General features: G+C 43.3%; 1 protein-coding gene across 1 annotated transcript in view; it reads right to left on the bottom strand.

The window, feature by feature from the left end:
- The window catches only part of Ankfn1 (ankyrin repeat and fibronectin type III domain containing 1), a 385,112-nt gene that overhangs the window by 106,137 nt on the left and 251,539 nt on the right, over positions 1-27,436 (bottom strand). Inside the window, exons 6-7 of the mRNA XM_060386995.1 lie at positions 15,970-16,164; positions 14,685-14,798 (exon numbers count right to left, since the gene is read on the bottom strand). Of these exons, the coding sequence (XP_060242978.1) occupies positions 14,685-14,798; positions 15,970-16,164 (309 nt within the window). The remainder of the gene's footprint in view (positions 1-14,684; positions 14,799-15,969; positions 16,165-27,436) is intronic.

Here is a 27,436-nt window from a genome sequence, read left to right as displayed (position 1 = left end):
CCACACCTAGGAGACAGTCACACTCTAGAAAGGCTCCTTGTGAGAGTGGTCCAGAACTAAGGCTGATCCCAGACACTTGAAAGATACAGAAGTATGTGCAACCTAAAACAGAATGATCAAAGGGAGGGAGTGGGAGGGCTGGGACAGCAGCAGTCATCAGACATTTGCAGAGCTGCTATCCAGAAGCTTGGAAGGAAAAAAAAAACGTTACAAGGTAGTTTTTCCATAGAAAAGGACCTGGCACAGTTCTGGATGTGCACCAGACAATCAGAAAGCATGAAGCATACTTCCTTTGACGTCTGACACGAAGCCTCGATCCACACCCTGCCCCAGAAGAATTAGGAGAGTGTCTTGAGATGGAGAAAGCGGGACGGCCCTCGAGTCAGCCTCGTGGTCAGACTGTAAATCATCTTAACAGTTGTTTATTTACTTTGCCTGGTTATTAAGTTTTTCCATCCTGCATTGAATGCTTGGGGGAAATCTTATGATGTGCTCCCTGTGTCCAAAACGCTTGTATTTTACCCTTGACTCAGCCAGCCTGCTTCTAAAATAAATCACATGAGCTGGAAGGGTGAGAAAGCCCCTCTTCCATGATGGGGAAGGTTGGCCTCCAGAGGAGTGTGTCCCTGTGTGCAGGCCCATGCCAACTCTGGTGGGCAGACCCCCTAAGAAACACAAGAAGGCAGAGTAGAAGGTACAGTTCTGCCCTGGGTGTTGACTGCTCTCTAGGAACCAGGTGATTTCACAGTGATGAGAGCCTGGGCCTGTAAACAGTATTGTACTGGGAGCAGCTGTCTGCTAGTTAGCTGCCTTTCTCCTCACTGTGACAAAGGTCCTGAAGAAAGTCCGCTTAAGGAAGGAAAGGAGGCAGGCTCTGTTTTGTCTGGTGGAAAGGTGTGGCATCAGGAGCAGGAGTAGATGGTCATATTGCATCCACAGTCAGGAAACAGAGGGAGACAGATGTGGATGGTCCGCTTTCTTTGTATGCAGTCTTGAAGCCCTGGCCATGAGGCGATGTCCCTCATTCAGAGTGAATCTTCTCGCCTCAGGCAAACCTTTCTGGAAGCTCCCTCAAACTCCACCAGAAAAGAGTTTCCTAGGTGATTCTAAGTCCCATGAACAGGACAGCTGAGACCATCCCAGACTCCTCTGTAGCATGTGACCATGAACAATTTCTAAACCTGTACTTGGATTTCTCAACCCTGATTGAGAAGTATTGTCACCAATAGATTTGTTTTCAGAGTAAAAAGGTCAAGCATAGCACATGCTCTCTGTGTCCTTGGTGTGTGTTGCTATTTCTTCATGAAATGTAAGTGTTTTAGATTCAGAATATTTTAGAAATTTATTTATGGCTATATGTGTAGCACCTAGAGTCAACCTGTCACAAAATCAGTAGCACTACTTTGTGTGTGTGTGTGTGTGTGTATGTGAAAATTAATTAGGAATGTCTGTGTATGTTTTAGGCCCCATGACGAATGCAATGCTTACAATGCCTGCTTATATGAAGCTTCCAGTCAGGTGGATGGGATGAGAGTCAATATATAACCACGTGATCTCACCCTCCATACCTATCAAAATTATATCACTGCCTTCATAAAACATACCCTGCAAAGACTCTGGCTTGACAGGTTTGGAAGACACTCTGGCATGGCATGGATCTAAGGGAAAAAGGGGTATTCTAATGTATCTCTGGGTTTGGGAATTCCTGCCCTAAATGTTCTCTGGATTCTGTGAAACATTCTCCCCATGATAAACCCAGCAATGATCAAATTAAATGTTTTAATTAGCTACATTAGATAAGAAAGACTGAGGAAGTCTACAATAATGGAATATGTTTGACATAAAAATATTGAACAAAAGTAAATACTATTCTGGAAGAGAGGGGAAGGTCGTGGATGATAGAATTATTCACCGATCTGTGTATTGATCATAATCATGAGTTACGTTGAACATCACCATTATAGAGCCTGATTTAAAGTGCTCATGTAGAAAATGTGTCTCTGATGAAATGCACTTTGATAGCAACTCGCCTGATTAGGAGGCAGGTGAGTGGGTGGGATGGCACAATGCTTCAGGTACAGGAAGAATTTTGTGCGAAGGTCCTGTGGAAGGAGGAGCTGGCTGAAGAACAGATGTTGCTGCATGAATGCAGCGGGTAAAGATAAAACAAAAACAAAACAAATGACGAGATTTCTGTCTTCAAGGAACTCATGTCTTAAGGAAAAGGTCACATACTCCCGGATTTTCCCATTAGAAGTTGATGATTTTCCAAATATATCAGGAAGAAGAAGAAATGAGTGTCAGGAATAATTCTTCACCAGGTGATACAAACAACAACAACAAAACAAAAAGTAAAAAACAGAAACAACTCAGTTTCTCATGTGTCTCTAGGTGACTGAGCTCTTCAATAGCAGCTGTGCTTTATCCAGTGTTGGCTGCTCCCGTCTTAGTGTTGGGTCACGGTTTCTGAGCACTCCGTCTGGGTTACACACAGCAACTGGGAGATTGGGTCACCATGCCATGGACGCATTTGTGCCTAACTACTCCTTTGCTTTCCAGATCCTTTAAAAGGCAAACAAGATACTTTAAAACAACTCTGCTGGCTGGAAGACAGGCGTCAGAGCCACAGATTGCCTCCTCCTCAGGGCCTCCTGGCAACCACAGCGTGTTTTCTGCGGCAACAGTTCTCTCATCTCGAGTGTTACAGATGGAACTGTGGCATGTACAGGTCCTTTAGGATCACCCTCTCCACTCAGTATGACACTCTGAAGGCTTGCTCAGCTTGTCATTGTACAACTAGTTTGATTTTTATTTCTGAGGTCATGTTCATGGTAAGGACGGGCCACGGCTTGCTGAAGCACAATTGGTTTGTTTCCAGCTCTTGGCTATCATTTATAAAACTGCTATAAACACATTGGGAAATATTTTTTTTAAATAGGGTTAGAAGCTCCTGTTTTGCTGGGATCCAGTGCTCAGTAGTGCAAGCATCAGGCTGAATGGGAGCTACGTGGTTAACTTTTAAAGAAATTGTCTCACTGCTTTCCAGAGTGGCACTACTGTTTTGTATCACAACTAGAAGCATTTGAGGGCACCATTTTCTCCAAATCCTTACTGGTATTTGGCATCATCCTGCAAAGTTTTTGAACACTGTAATAGGTGTGTGGTGATGCTCTACTGTTACATACTGCAAAATGTATTGCATACTGGAATGGAGGCAGGGAGAAAGAAGCACTGATCTTGGGAAAGTTGGCACTATTTCATAAGGATCATCTGAAAGGAATTGTGAAAATAACGGGAAGGACTGTAAGAGATGAAGCAGAGAGGTTAGGATTGGTGGGAATTTATAGGAAAAGTAAAGAGTTGTACTTGACTTTGTAATGTCCCCAATTCCTGTGTTCAGAGTGGTGTAAACACTTGCTGTCATTAAAGATGGAAATGTAACAGTATTGGGGGAATTAGGAGCATTAATGTGAGTGTGGGTCTTATGGGAGAGTTCAATGCCTTTGAGCAAGTTATAATTGCATAAAAAGGGGCAGCTAGTGAGTCCAGAAACAGCTAGAGAAGCATATGAGCAGAGAAGTAACTACAGCGGCTATGCAAGTTAAAGAGTAGCTAGAGCTGGGAAAGGATGGGAAAGATAGAGAAAACAACTTTCTTTTTATCATGACATGCACTTGATAAAAATTTAAATTCTGTTGTCATATCTTAACTAAGAGAATTTGAAAGTATATGTAAAAAGAGATGGCTCGGCGGGTAGCCTGCCAAGCCTGGTGGTTTGTGTTTGATCCCCAGTACCCACATGGTGGATTGAGACAACTGTCTCCCGCAAGTTGTCCTCTGACCTCCACAAACATGCCACAGCATTCCTGCACACATCCATGAACACCCACCCACCCCATACACACACACACACACACACACACACACACACACACACACAAAAGTAATTAAGAATAAAGAAGAGACTCTCAGACTTAATAATTAACTTCTTACAAGAAACAAATGTATTTCAGATGTCACTGAGAGGGTGGGGAGCGTGGCAGAGAAAAGACACAGGCAAATGGAAACACACAGAGAGCACTGTTTACTATCAAGTGGAAACTGAGGCAGTGGCATGAACTAAGACAGAGCGGCTTCGTTCCAGGATCAAAGATTAAAAAATTCTTCCCTTATACCCAGTCGTCTGTACATTGGTTTCAAATGTCCTGCACAGCACACATATAACTTGTTAGTCACCAGTGAGACGATTAAGATTCCCCCAAAAGGACATGACAGTGCATGATTTAAAACTCTTTTTGTATTTTAAAAAATTTTCACATAATATATTTTAATCATGTTCTTTCTCACACCTCAACTCTTTCTTGATCCTTTCCTGCTCCTTACCCATAACTTCCTTTTTTTCTTCTCTTAAAAAAAATATCCCTAAAACACAAAAGCTCCTCAGAAACATGAAGTTTGTTTGGCTCCTGAGCATAAGGCTTGCCTGGAGTATCCCCAGTGCCACCCCATTGGAGAAAATGAATATTTCTCCGAGCAGCTCTCACTTTCCAATAGCTTCTCAGTAAGGGGTGGGACTTGGCGCCGACTTCCCCGTCTCTGGGCTGGATTTTGTCTGTCTTGAACTCCTGCAGATCCTGTGTATGCTGCCACAGTCTTTGGACGTACATCTGCCCTGCTGTGTCTGAAAACTGCTGTGCCCTCGGAGTTGTCTATTGTTTAACCAGCTTAAAAATCTCACTGCCTCACTTCTGCGCAGAGCTCCGAGCCTTAAGGGGAGGGCTGGGAGAAAAACATCCCATGTACTTCTGAGTGCTCCGAAGCCTCTCACTTCTCAGCACATTGTCCTATTGTAGGTTTCTGTGCTAATTACCATCTACTTTAAGATTTATTTTTCTCATGAGGTTTACGTAATGCATTGACTTAGGGGTATAACACTATGTCTTTAAGAGTAATGTTATCTCCGTGTTCGGTTATCAAACTAATAACCCCTGCCATTGTGGCACCGGTGAGTGTGGCTTGAGAGCAGGTTGCTATCGTAGGTTCATAGTTCATAGTTGGTTCATACTTGGGTGAGATTGAAGGTTACGTTTCCTTTTCTAGTAGCATGTATAGTACCTTCCAGCACTGTGAATGCTAGCCAGTAGGGGTGAAACATCTAGTTGAGCATTAGCTCAAATTTCTCCATGTCTAAGTATGTGGTGTCTTTAGCGACAGACGTCAGATATGGAGGGTAACCAGTACCGTTGGCAGTAGCCTATAATGTTTAGGAGGTGGTCCCCTTTCACCAGTGACTTAACAAGGTGTAACCCATTGCTGGTACTGGAGAACATCTCCTTAATAACACTATATCCTATTTCTCCCTCCTTAGAAGATTCCCGTCCCCACTCTCAATCCTTTAGGGGCTACCTAGCCTCTGTGGGTATTCTAAATAAAACACACACGTCTAAGACTAACAGCCATGTGTAAAAGAAAATGTAATCTTTGTCTTTCTGGTCTGGGTTACCTCACTCACGATGATTGCCTCTAGATCCATCCTTTCACCTGCAGATTTCATAATCCACATTTCATTAACTGTTGAATAATGTTCCACTATGTAAATATACTAGGCTCTCATTATCCATTTCTCAGTTGAAGGGGTTCTAGGCTCTTTCCAGTTTCTGACTGTCATAAACAGAGCAGCAGTGACCATGAATGACAAAGCATCTCTGTAGTAGGATGGAGAGTCCTTCAGTGTATGCCCAAGAATGGTCTAACTGAATCTTAGAGTAGATCTACGTTCAGCTTTTTAAGATACCTTCACTCTGATTTTCACCGTGGTGGTTCCAGTTTACATTCCCATCAGCAGAGAGTAACTGCTCCCTCTCCCCCTCACTGCAGACAGAATCTGCTGTCATTTGTTTCATGAATCTTGGCCATTCTGACTGGAGTTGGGTAAAATCTTTAAGTAGTTTTAATTTGAATTTCCCTGATGACTAAGGATATGGAACATTTTAAAGTGTTTCTCCGCCATTTCTATTTCATTTTTGAGACTCTGGTTAGTTCTGTATTCCATTGTGAATTGGGTTATTTGTTTTCTTGATGTTCAGTTTTTTGAATTCTTTATATATTCTAGATATTAACACTCTGATGTATAATTGGTAGCAATTTTCCCTATTCTGCAGGCTGCCTCTGATGTGATGGTATCCTTTGCCTACAGAAACATTTCAGCGTCATGAATACCCTTATTTGTTGGTCACAGGATTTTATATACAAAAGACTCTGAAGACTCAGAGTCTTCTCAGAAAACTTCTACAGCTGATAAATACTTTCAGCAAAGTATCAGGATAAAAATAAAACACGAAAATCGCAGTTTTCCTATATACAAACATACTAAGAAAGAAATTAGACAAACAACATTTGTCAAAAGAGCCTTAAAAATAAAAAGTATCTTAGAATAATCTAATCAAGCAAGTGTAAGACTCATATAATAAAAACTTTAAGAGATTGAAGAAAGAAATTGAAAGATACCAGAAGATGGAAAGATTTCCGATGCTCATGGGTCAGTAGGATTGGTGCTGTGAAAATGACCATCCCACCAAAAGCAGTCTACAGAGCCAATGAAATTCCTACCAAAATTACAACACAATTCTTCACACAAGTCGCAAAAAAAAAAAAAAAATCTTAAGCTTCATACGGAAACACAAAAAGGTCACAATAACTAGGACAATCCAGGACAATAGAAGAACTTCCGGAGGTATCACAACTGCAGATTTCCAAGTTGTATCATAGAACTACAGTAATAAAATCGACACGGCATTGGCATAAAAATATTAATCAGTGGAATAGACTTGAAGACACAGGTGTAATTCCGCACACCTACGGACACCTGAGTTGTGACAAAGGAGCCAACAAGCACACACTGGAGAAAAGACAGCTTCTTTAACAAGCGATGCTCACCAAACTGGATAGCTGCATTGTAGAAGAATGAAAACGGATCCACATTTATTACCCTGCACAAAACTCAGCTCCGAATGGAACAAGGACCTCAGCATTAGGACCAGATAGCCTGAATCTGAGAGAAGAGAAAGAGAGGAATGGGCTTGAACTCATTGGCATGGGAAAAGATCTTCTGAACAAGATCCCAATAGTTCAGGCATTAAAAAAAATCTTAATAAAATAAAAGCAAGTAAATCGAGGAAAAGCTAATCCAGTAATAAAACTAAGAAAAGGAGTAGAGCTGCAGGAGATGGCTCAGTGGAGAAGTGTGTGCTACACAACCACGAGGTTCAGAGGTACAGAGAGGGAAGAAAAGAACCGAACATTAAACTTTCTTATCTATAGAATAAGGAAACGGGCTGGAGAGATGGCTCAGCCATGAAGAGTACTTTCTGCTCTTGCAGAGGACCCAGGTTCGAATCCCAGCTCCCAAATCCAGTAGCTCACAACTGCACAGGATAACTCCGGCTCTGGGAGATGTGAAAGCTTCTTCTATGTGGTGCACACAGACAGGCAAGCGCACATACATGTGCACATTATTAGAAATGCAATTTCAGAAATGAGAAACAGGTTTTCTCATTTCTAAATGAGAAATGTGCCAAAGGTCAAATTTGACTAGTAAGTAGAGCTTGGATTCCAAAATCTAGTGCATTTGGCTTTGGAGTGTGGCCCTCATCCTTTATATCTCTCCCTGCCAAGAAAGCATTCAAACTCAACGACACAGAAACTTGTGCACCATGATTTATTATGAAGGGACATATTACAAACGTTCAACAAACAGGCATGACTATTATCTCTCTGTTGGGCAAGCATGAAGAAAATTAGCATAATCCTATTTTAGCCCAAAGCAAGCATCAGTTTCACAGTCAAAATGGCATGATCCCTGATCTTTCATAATAAAAGTTATAATTTAAAATATAATTTAAAATAAATTTTAAATAAAATTGAAAATAAGCAGAACGTAGATGCTGTGACTCAAGAAACAAGCAAACAGACAAGCAACAAGTAAAACAGGTAAATTCAGTTCTTCTAAGAGAAAAAAAAAATACTTATTTTATGTATTTGGAAGCTTGTTTTGCCTGCATGTATATCTAGGCATCATGTGAGTGCAGTGCCCCAGAGGCCAGAAGAGGGTGTCAGATACCCTGTGCCTGGAGTTAGAGATGGTTGTGAGCCATTGTGTGGTGCTAGGAATGAACCTGGGTCCTCTCGAAGAGCAGTCAGTGCTCTTAACCACTGAGGCCTCTCTCTGACATCAGAAACACACACTTTTAGAAAATCAAAGGCTGAAAAGATACGGAATCTTAAACATGACATGTTTGTATTTGTATAACTCTTTGTCACAGATCCTACTCCAAGATGAAGTCAGTGATTTAGGAAACAAATAGAAAAACTGAGTTATAATTAACGCTCCTTTCTTAGGCAAAATAAAGTATCAAGTTAGGAATAAAGTAAAACTTCATTAATTTGATCAGCAGAACCCACTAAAAACCTCCCAGTTGACAGTATATTGAATTAGGTAAATTATAAGATACAGTTTGTCAAAAGCAGAGACAAGAGAAAAATAATCCAATGTTCCCTATCCAGTGTGTAGGGAGCTAAAATCGATGCTCCTCATTGATGGGAGATTTTTTTAAAAAAGGAAAATGTGAGGAAGGAAGAGACAAAACTATAAATCTTGAAGATTTGTTAAGTAAAAATCTTGGAGATGTCAGGCGATGTACTGAAAAAGAAAAGCTAACAGGGATTTTCACAAAGTTGCCAATTAAAGTTTTAAACATTAGCATTATTGTACTGATAACCCCTTAGAGAAAATCTTGAGAATAATGTTCACTGATAGCAGTCATAAATATTGTGAAAGAAAATGATTATACTGCCCCCTAAACATACAAACCCGGCCTTCTTAGAAAAACATGCTCATAGATAAGAAGTCTCGTCACCTTAGGAATACAATGTAAGCCCAGGAAGAGTTTAAAGACTGAGTTCGACAAGCCAGTTCTTTGGAAGAGAAAATGTGTGTAGCAACGAAGACATTTTTGAAATAGATTACTGGGGGGGGGGGGGAACTTTCTCTAATATTAAAATATACTGTAAAGTAACTTGATGGTATTAGATCTAGACAAATCAATGGCAGTGTGTATGAATGTGCAGAAAAAAACTGAGTAGGTAAGATAGAGGCATATATGAGTACTGAGACTGTCACGTGGTATACCAGAAAGAAAGTTAAAACAAACAAACAACAACAACAACAAAGTCAACTGATGACCTCATGACCCGAGTTTGACTCCTGGACCCTATGTGTTGCAAGGAAAGAATTGACTCCCGAAAGCTATTGCTTGGCCTCCACGTGCTTACACGTGGTGGCACGTGCACGCATGTGCGTGTGTGTGCGCATGCACACACAAATAAACAGGTGTTAAAAAAAATCAACAAGGAGAAAAAGCTCCACTTCTCTGTGGCCTAAAATACAATACAACTGCTGAACAGCATGAAGAAGACCCAAATGCACCAACATAGAAAGAAACACGGTATAATGTGAGCTGAAAAAATTATTACTCCACTGAAAAAATAATACTCCCGTTGTCGGATCAGACAAGCGGGGTGTTATGGTTTAGATCTTACATATCCCTCAAGGCTCACAGTCTAAATGATTGGTCACCCTGGGCTGCTAGTGTGAAGTACTGGAACCTTTGGGAGATGAGAGGAGCTTTTGGAGGTGAGAGAATCTTCGGAAGGTGAGGGAAATTTACGCGCCGGTGGGAGCTTTAGGTGGTGAGGGAATCTTTAGGGGGCAGGGTCAGTAAGAAAGCACTGAGGCCACTGCAGTGTGGCATGGCCTTGAAAGGGATGTTGGAGACACGATCTTTCCCTTTTTGTTTTCTTTTGCTTCCTGGTCTCTATTAGATGAGCAGATAACAGAGCTGAGTGACTGTGGACCCTGCCTTTTAGGTTGATTCCCTCGGTATTTGGTCCACAGTGTGGCGCTGATTATATTAGATCACACAAAGCCATATACCTTTGGATATGTAGTCATTTGTCACTTAAGCTTGGAGATACGTTCTGAGAAAGTCTTATTGAGGTTATTCCCCTTTGTACGAACAGCTACCTCTCTGGATGGTACAGCCATACAGGGTTCCGTGGGCCAGGCAGTCTGCTGTTGACTGAGGCATCACCCATTATGTGGCGCATGACTGCATGCTTACGTGCATCAAGGAAGAATCTGTAGGGATCTACATCAAAGCCATAGACTTGAATTTTGTGGCAGAGATGTAGGAGTCCAGGAAGGGCGAAGGACACTTTCTTTTAGAAAGTATTGTATTATTTAAAGGCTAATTAAAAAAAAAATCTGATCAAAGTACCAAAAAGAAATACAACTCTTTGCAACACAGATTATTAGGAAATGGCTTCAAGGAAGTTTATAAAATAGTCAGTGACTAAGTTGGCTGGATCCTGACACCTCTGCAATGTGTGAAGGAAAACACAACAACCAAGGGTCCAGAGGCCTTCGCAGCTCGGACACAAGGCTCTTGCAGAGAGTGGCTTTCTAGTGTCTGCATTCTCTCATTCACTGCAATTTCTGTGGTTCCCCCCCATCAACTCACTTTTTACCTGTGTACTTAAAAGGAAAGGAAGAAAGCAAGTGGATTGTTTGAGCATGGATCTTCCGGCATAGCATTTTCTGCCCTCCTTTATTGCTGTCACCAGTCATCTCTCCCTCTCTGAATCCAAACAGTCCAAACGGAGTGAGGGAATTGTGTTCTTTTTCATGACGTCCTAGCAGTGCTAAAAACCAATGTAGCAGTTTTATGCTTATCTTCTGATTAGTTCCTCAATTAAACATGGAAAATAATTATGTTCTTTAATACAGTGGTCTTATCTCTTGTTAGATGGATGCCCTTGAAAGCACAAGATGCAAGAGGGAAAAATTATAACAGAAGCTAAAGGGATGGAAATGCCAGACAATGGGCACTTGTGTCACCTGAAGTCAGGTTCTTCTCTGGTCTTGGGGAAAGATCAGGAGGTTCTTGTCATATTGATACTATCAGTAGAGGGGTTCCCTGAGCACGGGCTGGAACTCTCCCTCATGGAAGCTGATCGGCCCCCCGAGACATTCCCTGACTTCTTTTCCTCCTGAGAAAGAACCTGGAGGTTGTGGGTGGTGGAGACGCCAGAAGATTCGCTATGAAGCTCCTGGAAGATGCTGACAATGTCTGCGAGAAGAAACGCTTTGCCAAAGCAATGCGACGCAATGAAGAGCAGCCAAGCGGTTCAATGATAAGAACCAGGCACCAGGCTCCCTTTTCCGGTGTGAAAGGTTGGACTCAGTGCCCAGGCAAGCGCTCTCTTACTGAGATGTATCCACACTCCTCGTTTTCTGAGACAACGTCTCCCTTGAACTCACTGTGGAGCCCAGGCTGGTCTGGATTCCCCTGCCTTTGTCTTCTGAGTCCTGGGATTATAAGAGTGTGACAGCCTAGGGCTGTAGTTTCTAATTTGTGAAGGGAACGAGGTGGGAAGAGAGGCAGGCAAGAGCATATCTAGAGGCATGAGAATGCTCATGGATTGCATGCCTATTGAAGCATCTTGTAATTAGAAGGCCACAAGTATCACTACTTCAGGCCTAGAGATAAAGAGAGAGACAGAGACAGAGACAGAGAGACGGAGACTGAGATTTTTTTTATCTCTTGGCTGTAAGACAAAGGTTGTACTTTACCTGTTACAAGAGATAGACTCCCATCTATCCAGGCTCCAATTCCCTCATCCCAGCCCTGCAAGGAGCAGGATAGTCGCTTTGAAAACTCATATTACTTTTGACCAGCAGAAAAATCACATGCAATCCTTAAATGAGGAGTTCAGGCAGGTTACCCTAGGATATGAGGAGGAAAATGAGGAACAAGGCTCTGGCAATGGTCCAAAGCCCCAGACTGTCTGTGACACATCCAGCTGTTCTTTGTAAACCATGGAAATTGGTGAGATGGGGCAGAAGGATGCAAAGACCCTGTATCCTAGGAGGAGACACCTAGAAACAGCCCCATCTCACTGCAGTTGGTAAAAATGCAGACAGGAGAATCCAGTGGTTTTCACCAAGATACCTTTTCCTGGCTTTTAAGCTGTAATAGACACCTTTAATCTCCCACACTGAGATGGCAATTGGCCTGGTGCATGGCTCTGGAGTCTTAAGAAGGCCTCCAAAGAGATGCTCTACAAAAGGCTTCTGTATATACACAGATTCCTCAAAACCATGCTGATGAATGTAAACAGATGGGTAATAGAAAGAGCCAGATTTTCCCCTCCCCGCCCCCAAATATACATTGGCTTAAGCATGAAGGGGGAAAACATTTAGTTGTTAAGATATGCTTGAGGTTTTGCTGAACCCAGAAATTCTGGAGCATAGGGTGAGTGAGGCCTTTTTTTTCCCCAAACCCCAAATACTGCAGGGTTAAGCTTTCCCTATAAGCAATAAGATAATTGCTGTTTCATTCTGTGGATTTTTCAATTGTTTCTCCTTTTTTTTTTTTTTTTTTTGTAAAGCAAACAAAATAATTATCTTTGTTTCAGGGTAATTTTTCCTAATATTTCCTCAATTAAATAATTACTTTGACCCCTGAATTAAAAACTGTCCATCTGTCTCTATGGACACAGTAGGCTGCCAGCTGCTTTAAATAACCCTTCAGAGAGACCGGGTTAAGGACTCCACTTATGTCTTTAGAAATTAGCACAAGGAAGCCAGCTTCACAATGCAGTAGACAATTCTATTTATAAGGCTTAATTAAGCCTCTCCAGTTACTAACAGAGATCACTCGCAACCTTCCATTTCCACCTCACCCAAACGCTTCCCAAGAGAGGACTTAAAAATGTGAACGAAGATAGAGTTTGCTGGGGTTTTGGTCAAGTATGAAAGAGCCAGGCAAATTAGCTTCTGGATAGCTTCTGGATACTAATCACATGTACGAAGGACATGTCAAGCTGGGCAGCATCGCTGAAACATTTCATCAAAATCCTGAACTAGAGAGAGGTAGGGATAAAAAGAGGAGGTTGTCCCGTGTCTAACACTGCCTGTCAACTCTGGCTCTGGATGTTGGGCTTGGTAGATGAGACGATCAGGAGGAAGTACTGGCCTGTTTGAAAGCACTAGGCTCAGAAGCCATCCTGAGGGGCCTTGTCTCTGCGCAGCTCAGTCTACCGTCACCTTCCCTTTGGCACAGAAAATCCAGGGATAACCAAGTCAATCCATCTGTAAGCTCTTCCCTCGGCTGTCGCAAATGGAGTAAACTTAATCTGGACAGTTCCAAGCACCCGGAAAGCTATCAGGTCTGCAGAGATCTACAGTGTACTCCAGAGAAGAGATCCCGGGAGAAGGAAGGAAGACATGTGCCTTAGGTGGGCAGTTTCACAGGTAGAGGGAATGGGGGACTTGAACGCACAGTTTTCCATAGACTGGCACCCTGGAGCATGTGCAGAGAGCTTTATTAGGGCCTTTCCGCATGCCCATATGGGACCAGAAAATCGATCCTTTCCCTTCCCACATTCAAGAGTGAACAGACCGCAATGACCCAGGTTCTTTTGTGAGCCCCGAGGCAGACTCTACAATCTACCATGCCCGTGTGAGCGCCATAAGGGTAAGCAGCACTGCTTCATGATAGAGCTGCGAGGACTAAGCAGTGACACACGGGGTCAAGCAGTGCTTAACACATAGCAGGTGCCATATTTGGGGTTGGCTGGCTTCATGGGGTCAACAGTGCTTAACACATAGCAGGTGCCATATTTGGTGTTGGCTGGCTTCATGACATCCTGCCATGTCTTCGTCCCCTGGGCCCTTCCCGTCCTTCATCTGTGCTGCTGTTTTACGTGGCTCAGGCTGTCTCACCCTTGCTTCTGAAAAGCTCTCTGACTGATTTGTTTGTATCCTAAATCCTTGTCAGTCTTCCCCCCTCCCCGTCCTTCATACACACTAACAGCATTTCAGACATCTGTCTACTTCTAATCTTGTCCCTGTCTTATCCAATAGCTCTCCACAGCTCTTCCCATGAAGTTTTAATTCCTTGGTCTTTATTTCAATCTCTTTTCACTCTCTACTGTGCTGGAGGAGCCAAGCTATTATTTTGCATACCTTCTGTGTTTTTCCTGCTCTCACTGTTCCAGTGCTCTTTTGCGTTGATAGCTGTATTCATTGTTCTCTCCATGTAGTGTTTATATTGGCCCCAACATCTCCCTCCGGCTCTCACCTGTCCCTTCAAAGCCAGGCCTGGAGGCCATCTCCATCTTGGGCACTTTACAGATCTTGCCACCATCCTCTTTTCTGGCCCCAGTGAATGTCAGTGGCGACATGGCAGTCAGTTTCCATGTTTCCTGTTCACTCCTATTGATATCCCACATTTCAGCCTTCCTGCTCCTCAGATCAGCTCTGTTTTCCAGTATGCTCCTTAAAACCACCTTACGCTCTGAAGCACAGATCTGCTTCAGTGACGAACGAGACATTTATTGAGGGGATGGCAGCCTGGTCCTGTTCAATATCATTGTGATTTACTTTCAGTCACCTTCCCGGACCCTCACAATGATGTGCATGCCTGTATTTTGGCTGCAAAAGTAATGGGGTTAAAAACAATTCCACCAGTGTGATGCCAAACACATAACAAGCACAATCTATCCTGCACCCCAGACACCCTTCCCAGGAAAGGGCAAGGAGAGAAGATGAGGGAGTACAGTACCTTTGTACCTGGTCACCACCGCTGCGTTGACACTGAGGGGCTCCTGGAAGGTGACAGTGAGTGACGTACTGCTGGTTACCATGAGACAGGCATTGGTTGGAACCTCTGGGGCTCCTAGCACAGAAGAGAGATCATCAGCATCTTAGCTTCTCAGATCCTTTCCAAACACGTTTCTGCCTCTTCGAAGGATAGCATAAGCTCTATCACTCTCTGCTTTATTCCCTTGAGGCAGGGTCTCTCATTGAACCTGGAACTAGATTGGCTATCTGCGAGCCTGGCAATTCACCACAGTGATGGGAGGCAGGGCCTTTGCCTGAATTTTTACATGAGTGCTGGGGGTCCAAATTTGGGTGCTTACGCTCCCACAACGAATGTTGTTATCTATAAAGCCATCTCTACAGCCCCTGCACTTGGCACTAAAGTCTCTCCCAGAATCAGCTCATTTGCTTGGACATTTCTCCGAGGCAGAAGCTTTTAAAGGATGGAACTGCCTTTTCTCTTTATATTTGGAGTTTGAACTCCAATTCTTTTAGTTGTTCAAGTAAAATCTTTCAGAACGAGAGTTTAGTGCTTTGCGAGTGTTTGAGTTGTACATTTCAGTTGTAATGATTTCTTCTAGGATAAAACAAAATATTAAAGAATGTAAGTTTAATGCTTCACAAACATCTGGGCTTCATAGCTTTTTACATCAAGGGCTTCACTCAGCAGCATTCTGCACCACCAGTAGGTATTATCCTGGACTGTCTTAACCAAGCAAAAAGAACTGGTAGACAGAATAGAAATGTAGACAAAAGCATAATTCATGGGCTGGTTGACTATCTTTCTCTGTTGTATTAAGTTCAGTTTATAGCTCTCTCTAAAAAAAAATACAGTAGAAAGTTGAAAACACTTTAAACTTGAGCTTGAAGCAGAAGCTGGACAAATAGGCAAATAAATATTTTTCCAACTCCACATCCCAAAATATAGCCACTTAGGCCATTAGACTGTCGGGTCGTTAGGCATTGGGGCGAAGCTGGAGGGAAGTGCTAGCTGAGTGGGGATGCTGTGGAGGGAGGCCAGAAGCACCCAGGGCTCAAGGCCATGGCCAGAGAACCAACTGGGAGCCAGAAAATCAAGCAAGACAAAAGACCCTTTTACAGCCTCCCAGAGCCCTCGCCCCAAACAGGCTGACAACAGTCACCTACGACTGGAGAGCTGAAAAAAAAAAAAAAAAAAAAAAAGACCCTGCTGTCTCAAACCAAAGCTCGGCCTCTTTATGCATCTCAGTCCTCACACACATACTCACGGGCATGCTCGAAGCCGGTTTTCATTCGCCTGTAGAGCCGGCACCTCCACTCCCAAGCCTTCAGCTGCTTCTCCTTCTCCGTGTTGTCCAGAGTGAAGCCTTCATTCTCCACCTGGGCAGTCAGCTCACCCACCCTCTCCTGGGCTTCCTGGACTAGTGTGTTGAGATGCATTGCTCGGCTCTCCAGGCTGACAACTGGGAGAAAAGAGACAGGCTGAAATGGTGGCTTGGGCTGTGTGTCTTTCCTGGTTTGAAAAACTCTAGAGACCGTGGGAATCTATGTTACCAACTATCTTACTACGATAAGGCCCAACATAACTTTCACTATTTAGTGGTAAATTCATCAAATTAAGACATTCCCATTTGCTGTTTTTTTTTCCCATCATGCTTTTGTCATCATGCTTCCCAGTGAGCTCCTTCAGGATAGTCACGATTGTGTCAATGACATTTTGAGGGACAAACACCTGGGAGCAGAAGCCCTGTTGGGCCAAGAAGGCCGTGGGGCAAAATCTTGAGTGAGATTTCATTCTATCAAAATTGATAGATTTTTCTAAAGATTTTAGATTTTCTAAAATTGGCTTTCTAAAGAAAAAAAAAATTGGTGGACTCAGCTCACATTTTCTGCCCTTATCATGTTCTTCTCAGCATAGAGGGAGCTCTGCATGTGTGTCTTAGGATTCTATCAGGATTAACCCTGTTTGTACACTGCTAATGAAGTGTCTCCAACTTGTGACACATTTGAGCTAGTGGGTCCTGACGGCTGAGCCCTACTTTGATCTTTGATTGTGGTCCGGTTACAGGAATGCACCTTCTCCAGAAATATCCATGCCCCAGAGGGCAAGGCTCAGAAGAGGTTTGCGTTTGGATTCCACTGATGTAGCCTGCGCTTCCCTTGGCTCACATCCTATTGTTTACTCAGGGTGCCCTGTGTGGTCAGATGTGGTAGAAGCCTCACCATTCTTGTGCTCAACTTTGGGGCTACTTCCCGTGGCCTGCATGGGAGGGTCTCCTTAGGTGGTCACCTGTCACTTCTGAGGAGCCCTTCCCAATCAGTGGCAAAGACAGGAGACAGCCTCACTCTGGAAAGGTGGCTGAAGACCACAGAAACAGAGACGTCAGTCAGAGGTCTGCAGATGTGTGGCTGGAATGTGCTTGACTTGACACTCCTCCCTGTGACCAAAACAGTATTTCTTTCTGATGAGCGGGAGGCAAAACCGACCCATTTCATCCTTGATAATTAATGGGGAAATATTACGAAGATAACTCAAGTGAAAATGTGTTAGACCTATTTTGAAATGGAAATTAGGTGGTTGTATATTCAGATATTCTGTGTTCGTAAGCATGTCTGTGTTAATTACAGGAAATGAATACTAATTTATTACTGCCCCTGAGCACCATCAGTCTAAATTTATTTACAGATGAGGTCAATGAAAAATTAGCTGAGTCTTTTTTTCTTTTCTTTTTTTTTTTCCCCTCTCTTTTCTTCTTTCTTCTTGGAGTCGCTGTTCAGAACACCCGGGACTGTGTTCTGCTGCAGGCTTGGCATGGTTAATGAATGTTGTCGTAGCAGTCAATCATGTACTCAAAATACCGTCACACTTCTTTTTTTAAAGCCTCAGTCATGAGCCATGACAGAAAAATAAACAAATAAATATAAAGCTAAAAAAACTCTTTGACTGAGCAGCTACGCTGTGTGGAATCCCCCGGGAGGCCTAAAGGAGGCCAGAATAGATGATAATACAAGTGCTGCTAGGGACGTGGTGACGCTATGACGGTGTATGAATAGGGAGGTACTGGAGGGAAAATGCACACACACACACACACACACACACACACACGAGCACACACTCCACTCCAGTGGAAAAATTGGCAATATTAGTAGCCTCAAGGTGCAATTTCCTGGAGCAGTTAAGACTGACAAGTCAGTACTAAATGCTGTTAATTTAACTAACTTCAGATTAATGGTAGAGCCTGCTCTGACTGAAGCCCTCAAACACAGTCTCATTATAGGCTTGCTGGGAAGGCCCTAAATATAGGCATTGACAGTTTAAAACAAATTCGTATACATTTGTGTATTTTTAGACGTAGGTTAGGCGTCAGAGTTTGTGTCACAGTTTTCAGGTTGATTAATTGACCCAGTAACTGCACCCTCTCCCCCCTGCCCCCCTCCTCCTTCCCCTCCAAATTATGGAGAAAATGGGGGGATTGTCCTTGTTAAGTTGTTCAGTGGGCCTTTTATTGTGAGCCTGATGTTTGAATTGCATGCATGCGTCAACACTTGGGTGATGGACACATGATTTATAAAAATAAATTTTTCTAATACTATGAAATCCCCCCTATTAATTTTTATATCCACAACCGTTATTACGGGTGGGAATTCCAGGTGGCATTTCAGATGGACAGCTTCTCTTGGGCTCTGAGCACAGATTCCCCACTACCCCTCCACCCCTTAACCCCCACACCCAACATTTTTTTCCTGCTTTCCCCAGCATAAGGTATTTTAGCTCTGTACCCTCTGCTCCTTCTAGGCTCTGGTCCTCTTCTTCACATAAAAGCAGTTTTTGCCCTTTCAGGAGAGCACCTTAAGCTTTCTTAGTCATGTGTGCAGGGTCCAGGAGGGGCTACAGTCTGGTGCACTGCAAGATGGGACAGTTCTGCTGCCGAGGGGTGCAGCGGCCATGGGGGTAGGGTGGGGCCTGGGGACATCCCTGGAACCACGAGGATTCCAGTGTCGGTGTTTTCCTAGAGCGCTGAGCTCTACATGCAGAATTGAATAAAAGCATATTGTTTAGCGACGAGAGTTGGGTTAATTATGGAGGAGACTAGGGGAAAACCTCTGAAAACTGAAGTTCTGTTTTATTTGAAAAAGAGAAAGTATTTTGAAATCTTTTTTTTTTTTCCAGGTTCAGTCCAATGTCCCCAAGACTGCTTTCACTGGCCTCTGTTGTTACAGGTAAAATTATATGGACAAATCTGAAAGGCATGGGCTGAACCCATGTTCTCTAACCATCTCACCAGGCAAATCTTTATATTTTTTTTCCTATGGATTTTTTAATAGCTTAGTAAAACACTCCTTTGAAAGAATTTTTTTTTTTTTTTTTTTTTTTTTTTTGCTACCAAACCAGCTGACTTATACAGCAGTCATGTTTCTGCCTGTTATTAATGACCCATTTAACTGCCAATAGCAGCATCTGTTCAGATGAGATAATCAACCTAACCGGGTTAATTTACTTTAGGCAAAAGCAAGTGAATATGATAATTATATCGGGCTGGGTAATTTTTTATCACCCTGGAAATTGTTCTGGGAACTTTTTTTTTTTTTTTTTTGACTTTAGAATGGGAACTTTTTTACTGTCCGTATTTTAAAGATGAAGAAGCTGAAATCCAGGGAAGCAGGATGAGTTTAGTCACAGTCATCTTAAACGTCAGCGAGAACTCAAGAACTCTCTCTAAATCAAATGGAGTATGAATCCACTTATTTTTATATATTGCAGTTTTCCAGTCATTTGCCAGCTTGTAATTGGCACCCTGATTTTGGCCGGTTGTTTGGAAATAGGGGGGTGTGCGACTGCTTTCTGCTGGATTCTTCCTGCCCATCCACTTCTCTCTATCTTGGGTCTCTCTTCCACTTTCGCTTCTACCCACGGGCTGTTTTCTTCTCCAGTCCATCGCTTAACTGATCTCTGCCAGCTCTCGTCTTTTCTCTCTCCTCACAGTTGGTCCCTTCGGCAGCCCGGAGACCGTCCCTCTGAGCAGCCCTAGCCAGCACAATAGAGGGTCTGTGGGTGTGTGGCAAGCCTGTCCGGCTGAGGCAAGACCACTTCACGGCTCCTGAAACAGGCTCCCCGCTATTGTGGTGTTTAATTATCAGCAGTGTTCCTACCACCCAGTGTTTCAGAGTGGGGCTTCGTCATGAGACCTGCCCAGCTAATTAACTATGGGATGGGGGTGGGAGGTGGGAGCAGGAACTTGGTGTTCAAAGAGTACAATTAGGGTTACTGTTTAAATCCCGAGGTAAATAGCGATGAGGGCCTGAATGGACTTTGTCAAGGGCTGGAATCTAGCTTAGGGATTGCAGATCCTTCACTGTTCCGTCATTCCGCTCTTACCCCACAGCTGCTGGATTGAGGCCCGGCTGACAGCTATGTAAAGTTTTGAATGAGGGCAGCATGCAAGTTAATTGGAAAATTTTTAAAGTTTTGTTTTATCACGCGTCTCTGTGTCGGGTGTGTGTCTGTAGGGGCAGTATGCCCTGGAGCTAGAGGTACAGGCGGTGGTGAGCCGCCCCGTGCGGGTGCTGGGAACTCAGTTTAGGTCCTCTGCAGGAGCGGCGCCCACTCTTATCGACCGAGCCGTCTCTCCAGCCCCTCCCTAATCTTGATTTTTAATAGAGGATTTGAGGGAATAAATTTATTTGATTTTCTTGGAAAAATGAACACGTTTGCCTTTACTAGTGATAGGCCGTTTTGCAATTCAACACAGCTTTCTGTTGTCAGGCATTTTCCTCTTTCTTGCTATGCTATCCGAAGACCAAGACCAGGCTATCCTCCTGCCTCTGCCTCCCAGGGGTTGGGATTAAAGTCGTGTGCCACCACCATCACCGCCCGGGATTTTCCTCTTTCTTATTGATGAGATAAACAAGACTAGTCTAAGACAATTGCTTCATCTCCCTGAAGGACCCTCGTGCTCAGCTCAGATGTTCCTTCTTTCAGCCACACAGGTGCGCTTCCTCGTTCAGACCCAAGAAGCTCTGAATCTGAAGGAGTGTGCTTGTCCTCAGCAGACATACGCTTTTTAAAAGGCTTATTTCCAAGGATGGAGATAACCCAAGAAGGGGTGTAGTGATCCTAGAGGATCATGTGGTATCCTTAAAAGATGTGTGGTCCCAGAGGGAGTCCATGTACCCCCCCTTACAGCCATCCTTGTCACTTAGCCTTTCAGAGTCTGTGGATTATAGCATGATTATCATTGATTTAACAGCTAATATCCACTCATAAGCAGGAACAAACCTCACTCAGGATGATTTTTTTTTCTAGTTCTGTACATTTGCCCGCATATTTCATGATGTAATATCCTTAAAGGCTGAGTAATACTTCACTGAGTAATGGTACTGCACCTTCTTTATCCATTCTTCGATTGATGGGCAGCTAGACCTGCTGTGCATTTTTTAAACGAAACATGACGAATGGCCACATGAGTCCTGGCTCTGGCATCACTACTGCTCCCCATTCCACATTTGACTGCCCCTTTTTTGCTGCGGACACGGTCCCACGTTTTCAAATTGCATTTCTAGGTCTCCACCACTGCAGCTATCCACAAGGTCACCTTTTTTTCTGCCTATGTGGTGGCCATCGTGTGAGTGAGTTTGGTCCCTACTGCCTGGGCTCCTGCTTTTTGCTTACTTCTCAGGGTGATGATCAAATGTTGAGATGTCGGGCAGCTACACCCACAGTAAGAGGAAAGGTCAACACATGTCTTGGCTTCTGAATTCTTCCATTGGTTTGTTACTGTGCTGGATGCAAGCACATAAAACAAATCCTCTTTCTGAAACAGTCTTGCGTTTTGTCTCATTGTGTATATGCCTGGAGCTGTTTATATAGTTAAAAGCGCTTTTAGTCTTAAAAAAAAAAAAAAGTTCCAGCCAGTCACTCTGCCATGTTGGGCCCAAGGCTCTAATCGGTAGAGCTGGCTTAACGACACTGCCCCACTCACAGACCAATGAGAAGTCAATGATAATCTCTACACAGATTTTTCTTTTTATCAATATTACTGCTTTGGACCTTTAGAGACACACACATGAAATTCACCCAAATACTTGTTCTTATGAAATAGCTTGGTCAAAAAAAAAAAAGTCTCTTGTTCCAGATCTTTTAAAAATGTCTATTCCAGCTACTTTTTAGAAACAACACACTCATAAATGATGTCAAAGCGAATGCTATCTGTTATTTCAAAGGAGAAAATGAGGTCACTTCGGTATAAACCTTGCACTGAGCGCCAATATCCTCTGGGCAACCAAGAAAGGCAGTTATTAAGATTTATCTTTCCTGATCGTAAGTGACAACCTTCTAACAATTCTGCAGCTAACTTGGCTTAAGGTAGTAATGCCAAAAGAAGTAAGACACAGCCATTTTAGTGACTAAATGTATGAAATTAAAGATACCCTTATAGTAGAGAGACTCAGCATTCGGGTCCAATCTGTCTTGTTGAGATCCAGAACTCAAAGCCCATTTTGGCTTCTCTTAGGCCCCCAGCTGGGAAGTCTCTAAGAGTCCAGAAGCAAAGGTTGTGGAGACCTAGCGATTGTTTCTACAGGACTTTCTTCCTCTAGGGACCCTTACACCCGGGCAAGGGCTCTGGAGTGTCCCCCATGCTGTAGAAAGGCTCTACAGAGTCTGCGTTATAGAAGTCAGGTCACTGGTGAATCCTCAAGAAAGCAGCATTAAAGGGCTCTCCCACCCAGGGCTCGCTAAGTTAAAAGGGGCCAAACAAACACTCCACATGTTTTTTCACAGGCTACTGAGAGGACCCAGGTCAGGTTTGAGTATGATGACCCTGTCTAACGAGGATCCTCTCCTCACTGTCCACAAGCATATAGTCTAAGGCACATCAGTAAAGTTCCCTCATATTAACATTAAAAACAAGTGGAATTAGGTCAAAATTGTGTGGTGGGCAACTCGGCGTGTCCAAAATGTTGTAACCAGTGTAAAACTGGACATTTTCTAGTCCTTTATCTTGTACTAAGCCTTGGAAAGCCAGTATAAATTTCATACTTCAAATGCTTTTCAATTTGGGCTACATACATTTTTAGAAATAAATTTCATTTTGTTGTAGACTGACAGTTTATAAATATATACAATAGTAGGGTGTGAAATGATTCTATGGTTTATTGATGCAATGTGAAGTAGATTAAGATTAAGCTAATTAAAATATGTACGGGACTTGAGAGCTTTTCTTTTGGTGCTGATGACATTTCAAATCTACACCCTTAGAAAAATGTAAGCATACAATATGATCAAAACAGTACAGGAAACAGATTGAAAGCACAGTTCTCTGTCTGACGAAGATTTTTGTATCCTCCGACTGTCCCTTCTTCTATCTTGCCCCCCAGCCTTTGTAAGCCCGGTTCTCTTCCCTGTTGCTGTGAAGCTGCTTGCCTCAGGTTCCCTGTTCAAGTCGAGTCGTATGGTATCTGTCTTCCCGAGCCTGACATATTTCACTTAGCGTAAGGCCCTCCAATTAACATCCACGTGGTCACACACAACAGAATTTCCTCTCTCATCAAGGTGAAGTAGTATTCCATTGTGTGTCCATACCACAGTCCCCTCTTTAGTCCGGATGCTCATGGATTTTCATAACAGGGCTGCTGTGGACAGTGAAGCTGTGGGCATGGGAGTGTGGATACTTGTTTGGCAATCTTTCTAAATCTTTTGAGAAAATACCCAGATGTGGGATTGCTGGATCATATGATAATAGTATTTTTAGTGCTTTTTTTTTTTTTTTAATAAAAATAATGCCAAGTAACAAGGCCAGGCCATCACATATGCTAAGCGTGTGCCCTGCCAGTGGGCTAAATCCTTAGACCTATTTTTAGTTGTTAGAGGAAATACCATATATTTTCCAAATTGTTTATACCAATTTCCAGTCCCCACCAACAGCATGAGAAAGAGAACACCAAAAGGTTCTCTTTCTGCATCTTCGCCAACACTTTTTTTTTGTCTTTTTAGAAAAGTAGTTCTGACAAGTGCAAAATTATATCTTTTTTTTCCCCTCGTGTCTCTCTAAGATGTTATGAGTACTTCTCCCCATTCCTGTTGGTCTTTGTACATCCTCTTTTGAGTCTGTCTGCTCAGGTATCTTGCTCATTTAACTGATTTTTTTTTTGAGTTCCTTCAATATTTTGGGCACTGAGCCCCTTGTTCATTGTCTTGTTTCCTCCCTGAATTGTCATTACTGTCCATTGGCTTTCTAGTTTGATGCTATTCGCCTCCCCCTTTACCTATTTCTGTTGTTTGTTCCTCATGCTTTGGGGGTCAAATACAAAACTTCATTGTCCCGATTAAGATCATGGAGTTTCTCCCCATTGGTCTTTCTTTATCTGCAAGTTTATAGTTTAGTCTCATATTTAGGGCTTTAATACATTTTGAGCGGATCTGGATATGGTATTGGGTAGGGATCTGATTTTATTCTCGAGCTTGGGGGTGTCCGACACCATCTGCTGGAGAGGTCACACTCCCCCCACCCCGTTGATATATGCTTGGAACCTCTGTAACTCGTGGCCTTTGTTTTGGCGCTCTCAGTTACGTCCCCATGGCCAATGGACAGGGCATATTTAAAGAGACCGTGAGCTGCCCGTACCAAATGTCTACGTTGCACGGCGTAGTTTCGTGGCACAGTTCCACAAACTTTGACAAGTGTGGCACCAGTACACACGCTTCGAGGGGCTAGTGCTGTTTATTGTGCCACAGAAACTGGGTAGCAGATGGTAAACATTTAAATTCTTTGCTAGAAGCACCTGGATTTCTTTCTTTCTTTCCTTTCTTTCTTTCTTTCTTTCTTTCTTTCTTTCTTTCTTTCTTTCTTTCTTTCTTTCTTTCTTTTTCTCTTTTTCTCTTTCTTTCTTAGAATTATATTCAGTGACATTCGGGGCGGGGGTAGTCAGGGGACATTTGCAGAATGCCAGGGCATGAGAGAAGTACTTGAAAAGCACTACTCCACTGCATTCATAACTGACAGGGTAGCAGCCAGCCTTCTGGTAGGTAAGCTCTGTTGTTGACCTCTGTCTTCCCCAGGCAGCCACATCATTGTATGTAAACGCACCCCCTGGCAGAGCTGGCCATGACAGCATGCCATCTGAGCTCAGGTAGCAAAGGGTACTTGTTTCTTCCTTGGTTGATCTTTCTCACTTCAGAACCTTATTACGTAGCAAAGTCAACTGCCATGGGTTTGTTGCTAGGGGCTAGAGACACAGGGGTTCTTGACAACTGTGGCTCTGAGTGAGCCATGGGGCAGAAACTGAAACTCAATTCAATTGCAAGGTGATCATCATTTTATGGATTCCCTCAGCATCCGGCCAGCTAGTCCCGCATTTCTGGTTCATAGAAACTGTGATAAATGTCATCATTTTCTAAGTTTTTTTTTGGGGGGGGATTTAAAACCTAGTTAATAATAGCTAACATAACATCTTACAGATTAAAAAAAAAAACCCTGAGGCATAAAGAGACTGAACATTTTTCTTACAAAGTATCAGATGTGGAATTCGAAACCAGAACTCCTTGGATCCAGAAACTTGGTTTTTAAGGATTTGATTTTGGAAGCATCATATTCGGTGGTTATAGTTCACTGTGTGGTGGTGAATGTGTGCTGAATGAGGAGAAGTATGGATAGATACCTTCTGAACTGATAGCAAAGGGAATGTTGGGAATTAGGGAGAGGAAGCTAGAATGTGAATACAGGCACTCAAAGGCATTGTTAAAGGCAGTCAAAGGCATTGTTAAACTTCATCTGCAGTGTTTTGGGTTTTGACAGGGAGAGCTTATTTTATGCAGGGTATATTCAAAAATCCAAAGCAGACGCTGGCTCCCAAGGGAAGGAAATCCTGCCATTTGCAATACTATGGATGAGCCTAGAGACACCAGACACCAAGAGACAAACCACATGATTACGTGTATGTGTGAACCTTAAAAATGTCCATCTATGGAATTAGAGAGCAGAAGGTTGGTTGCCAGGTGCTGGAGGTCGGGAAATATGAGACAGTGTTTATCAAAGGGTGGAAACTTTCCAGTTAGAAGCTTAACCAGTTCTGGTGATCTCATTCATGTACAATATGATTGATGTTGAGTGTGCTAATGAATTTGATTATGGTAATTACTTCATGGCGTATACAAATACCAAACCCTTACGCTTTGAAGATAACCACATTTTTTTTTTTATCCCCTGTCAATCAAATATCTTGAAATTAAGAGAAAGACGCTGTCGCTGTTGAAGGATGGGTGATTGAAATGGAGACTGGAGCCACCTGACAGTACTTATTTAGGAGCCTAAAATAGGGTCAATTCATGCCATGTTTGGTAAGATCCTCGCCTTCAGATGGATGCTAGGATGTTCAATGTAGAGCAGTGGAGAGTCGAAGCCTTCAGGCAACTTAAGGAGAGTGGCCATCTCGTACAAAGTCTCTGTGGCAAGATAGTACGGCATGCCTAAGGGGCGGGGAGGTTGCCATCTTACAGGAGGCAAGCCTTGAGGAGCAGGCTTGTGGGACAGGGCATGGATTTACACCCCTCTTTTAATGAGGCAGATAAGAATATGTGGCTCATTCAAGAAATCCGCTTAGGGCTCATTTTCCCATATTCTTCCTGGCAGCAGCTCTTTGTCCTTTGAGAGTTACCCAGTCGGTGGAACATGGAGAGTGATGACGCTGGGCAATGCCGTTTTTGGAACCAAAAATCAGCTGTGACTAATCAACAAGTCTGGTTTTCTCATGCACGGACTCCAAGGACAATCCCAAAAGTGTTTCGAGCAGTGGCAGCGCTGGTGGAGTGAGCGTGGCGTCTCCCAGGAGGGCCCCCGGTCAAAGACTAACATTGGCTTGGGTTGCAGACTCTCTGCTGCGTTTGTTTACACAGAGCCAGCCTCATTAGTTTATAGTCACACCTCTCAGACACAGCCTGCACCGTTCTCAAGCACCAGCACAGACTCCTGGCCGCGGCAGAAATGAGGGGCACATCCTGTGTGCTGGGTGGGACACAGGGGTCTGCCCTGTCTGCAAGTGACAGTGGCTCTGTGGCGGTATTGTACCAAGTCCCTGAATGGAATGACTCTGGGGTGGCACAGGCAGCTTCTAAGGAGTGTGCGGGGGCTCGCTGTGCAGCACTCTGGAGGGATCTGGAGAGACAGGAAGACTCCGAGTCAAGGAGAAGAGAAGGGAAGCTCACACTGAGGAGCATCCTACGGTTTTACTGGTCTGCATCATTAGACAGTGAGAAGTGAAAACCAGCCCGGTGTGCTGGATAATAAAACTTCGCAGGCGCGCCTAGAAAATCAAAAAGGTATTAGCAACCCAAAGTACCCCAAGGCACAAGTTCCTGGGAAATTTACCTCTTTCCTTCCAAGATGGAGGTATCAAAAGATTAAAGTTTCTATCAAAGTTTTCTGAATATCAGTTATGTCTTTGGTACTGGGACTAAAGGATTGAGCAAAGAATAAAAAATAAAATAAAATAAAATAAAATAAAATAAAATAAAATAAAATAAAATAAAATAAAATAAAAATGTGTGAGTGTGACCAGATCTCACACGGCAGGGATCCAAAGGAGCTGGTGTCTTCAGGACTGGTGTTGGCAGGCTTTCATGATATCCAAATTGATTGGCAGCCTCAGGTAGGCGAGACTCTCACTGGTGACTCAGCAAGCCTGCCCCAGGACTGTTGATCTGTGATTAGTGGGTGGAGAGGGTAGGTTAGGTAGAGAGGG

The sequence above is a fragment of the Meriones unguiculatus genome, chromosome 7 (genome assembly GCF_030254825.1).
Source record: "Meriones unguiculatus strain TT.TT164.6M chromosome 7, Bangor_MerUng_6.1, whole genome shotgun sequence".
NCBI classification, from domain to species: domain Eukaryota; kingdom Metazoa; phylum Chordata; class Mammalia; order Rodentia; family Muridae; genus Meriones; species Meriones unguiculatus.
The sequence above is the reverse complement of the archived record's forward strand: the minus strand, read 5'-3'. Positions and strand labels throughout refer to the sequence as shown.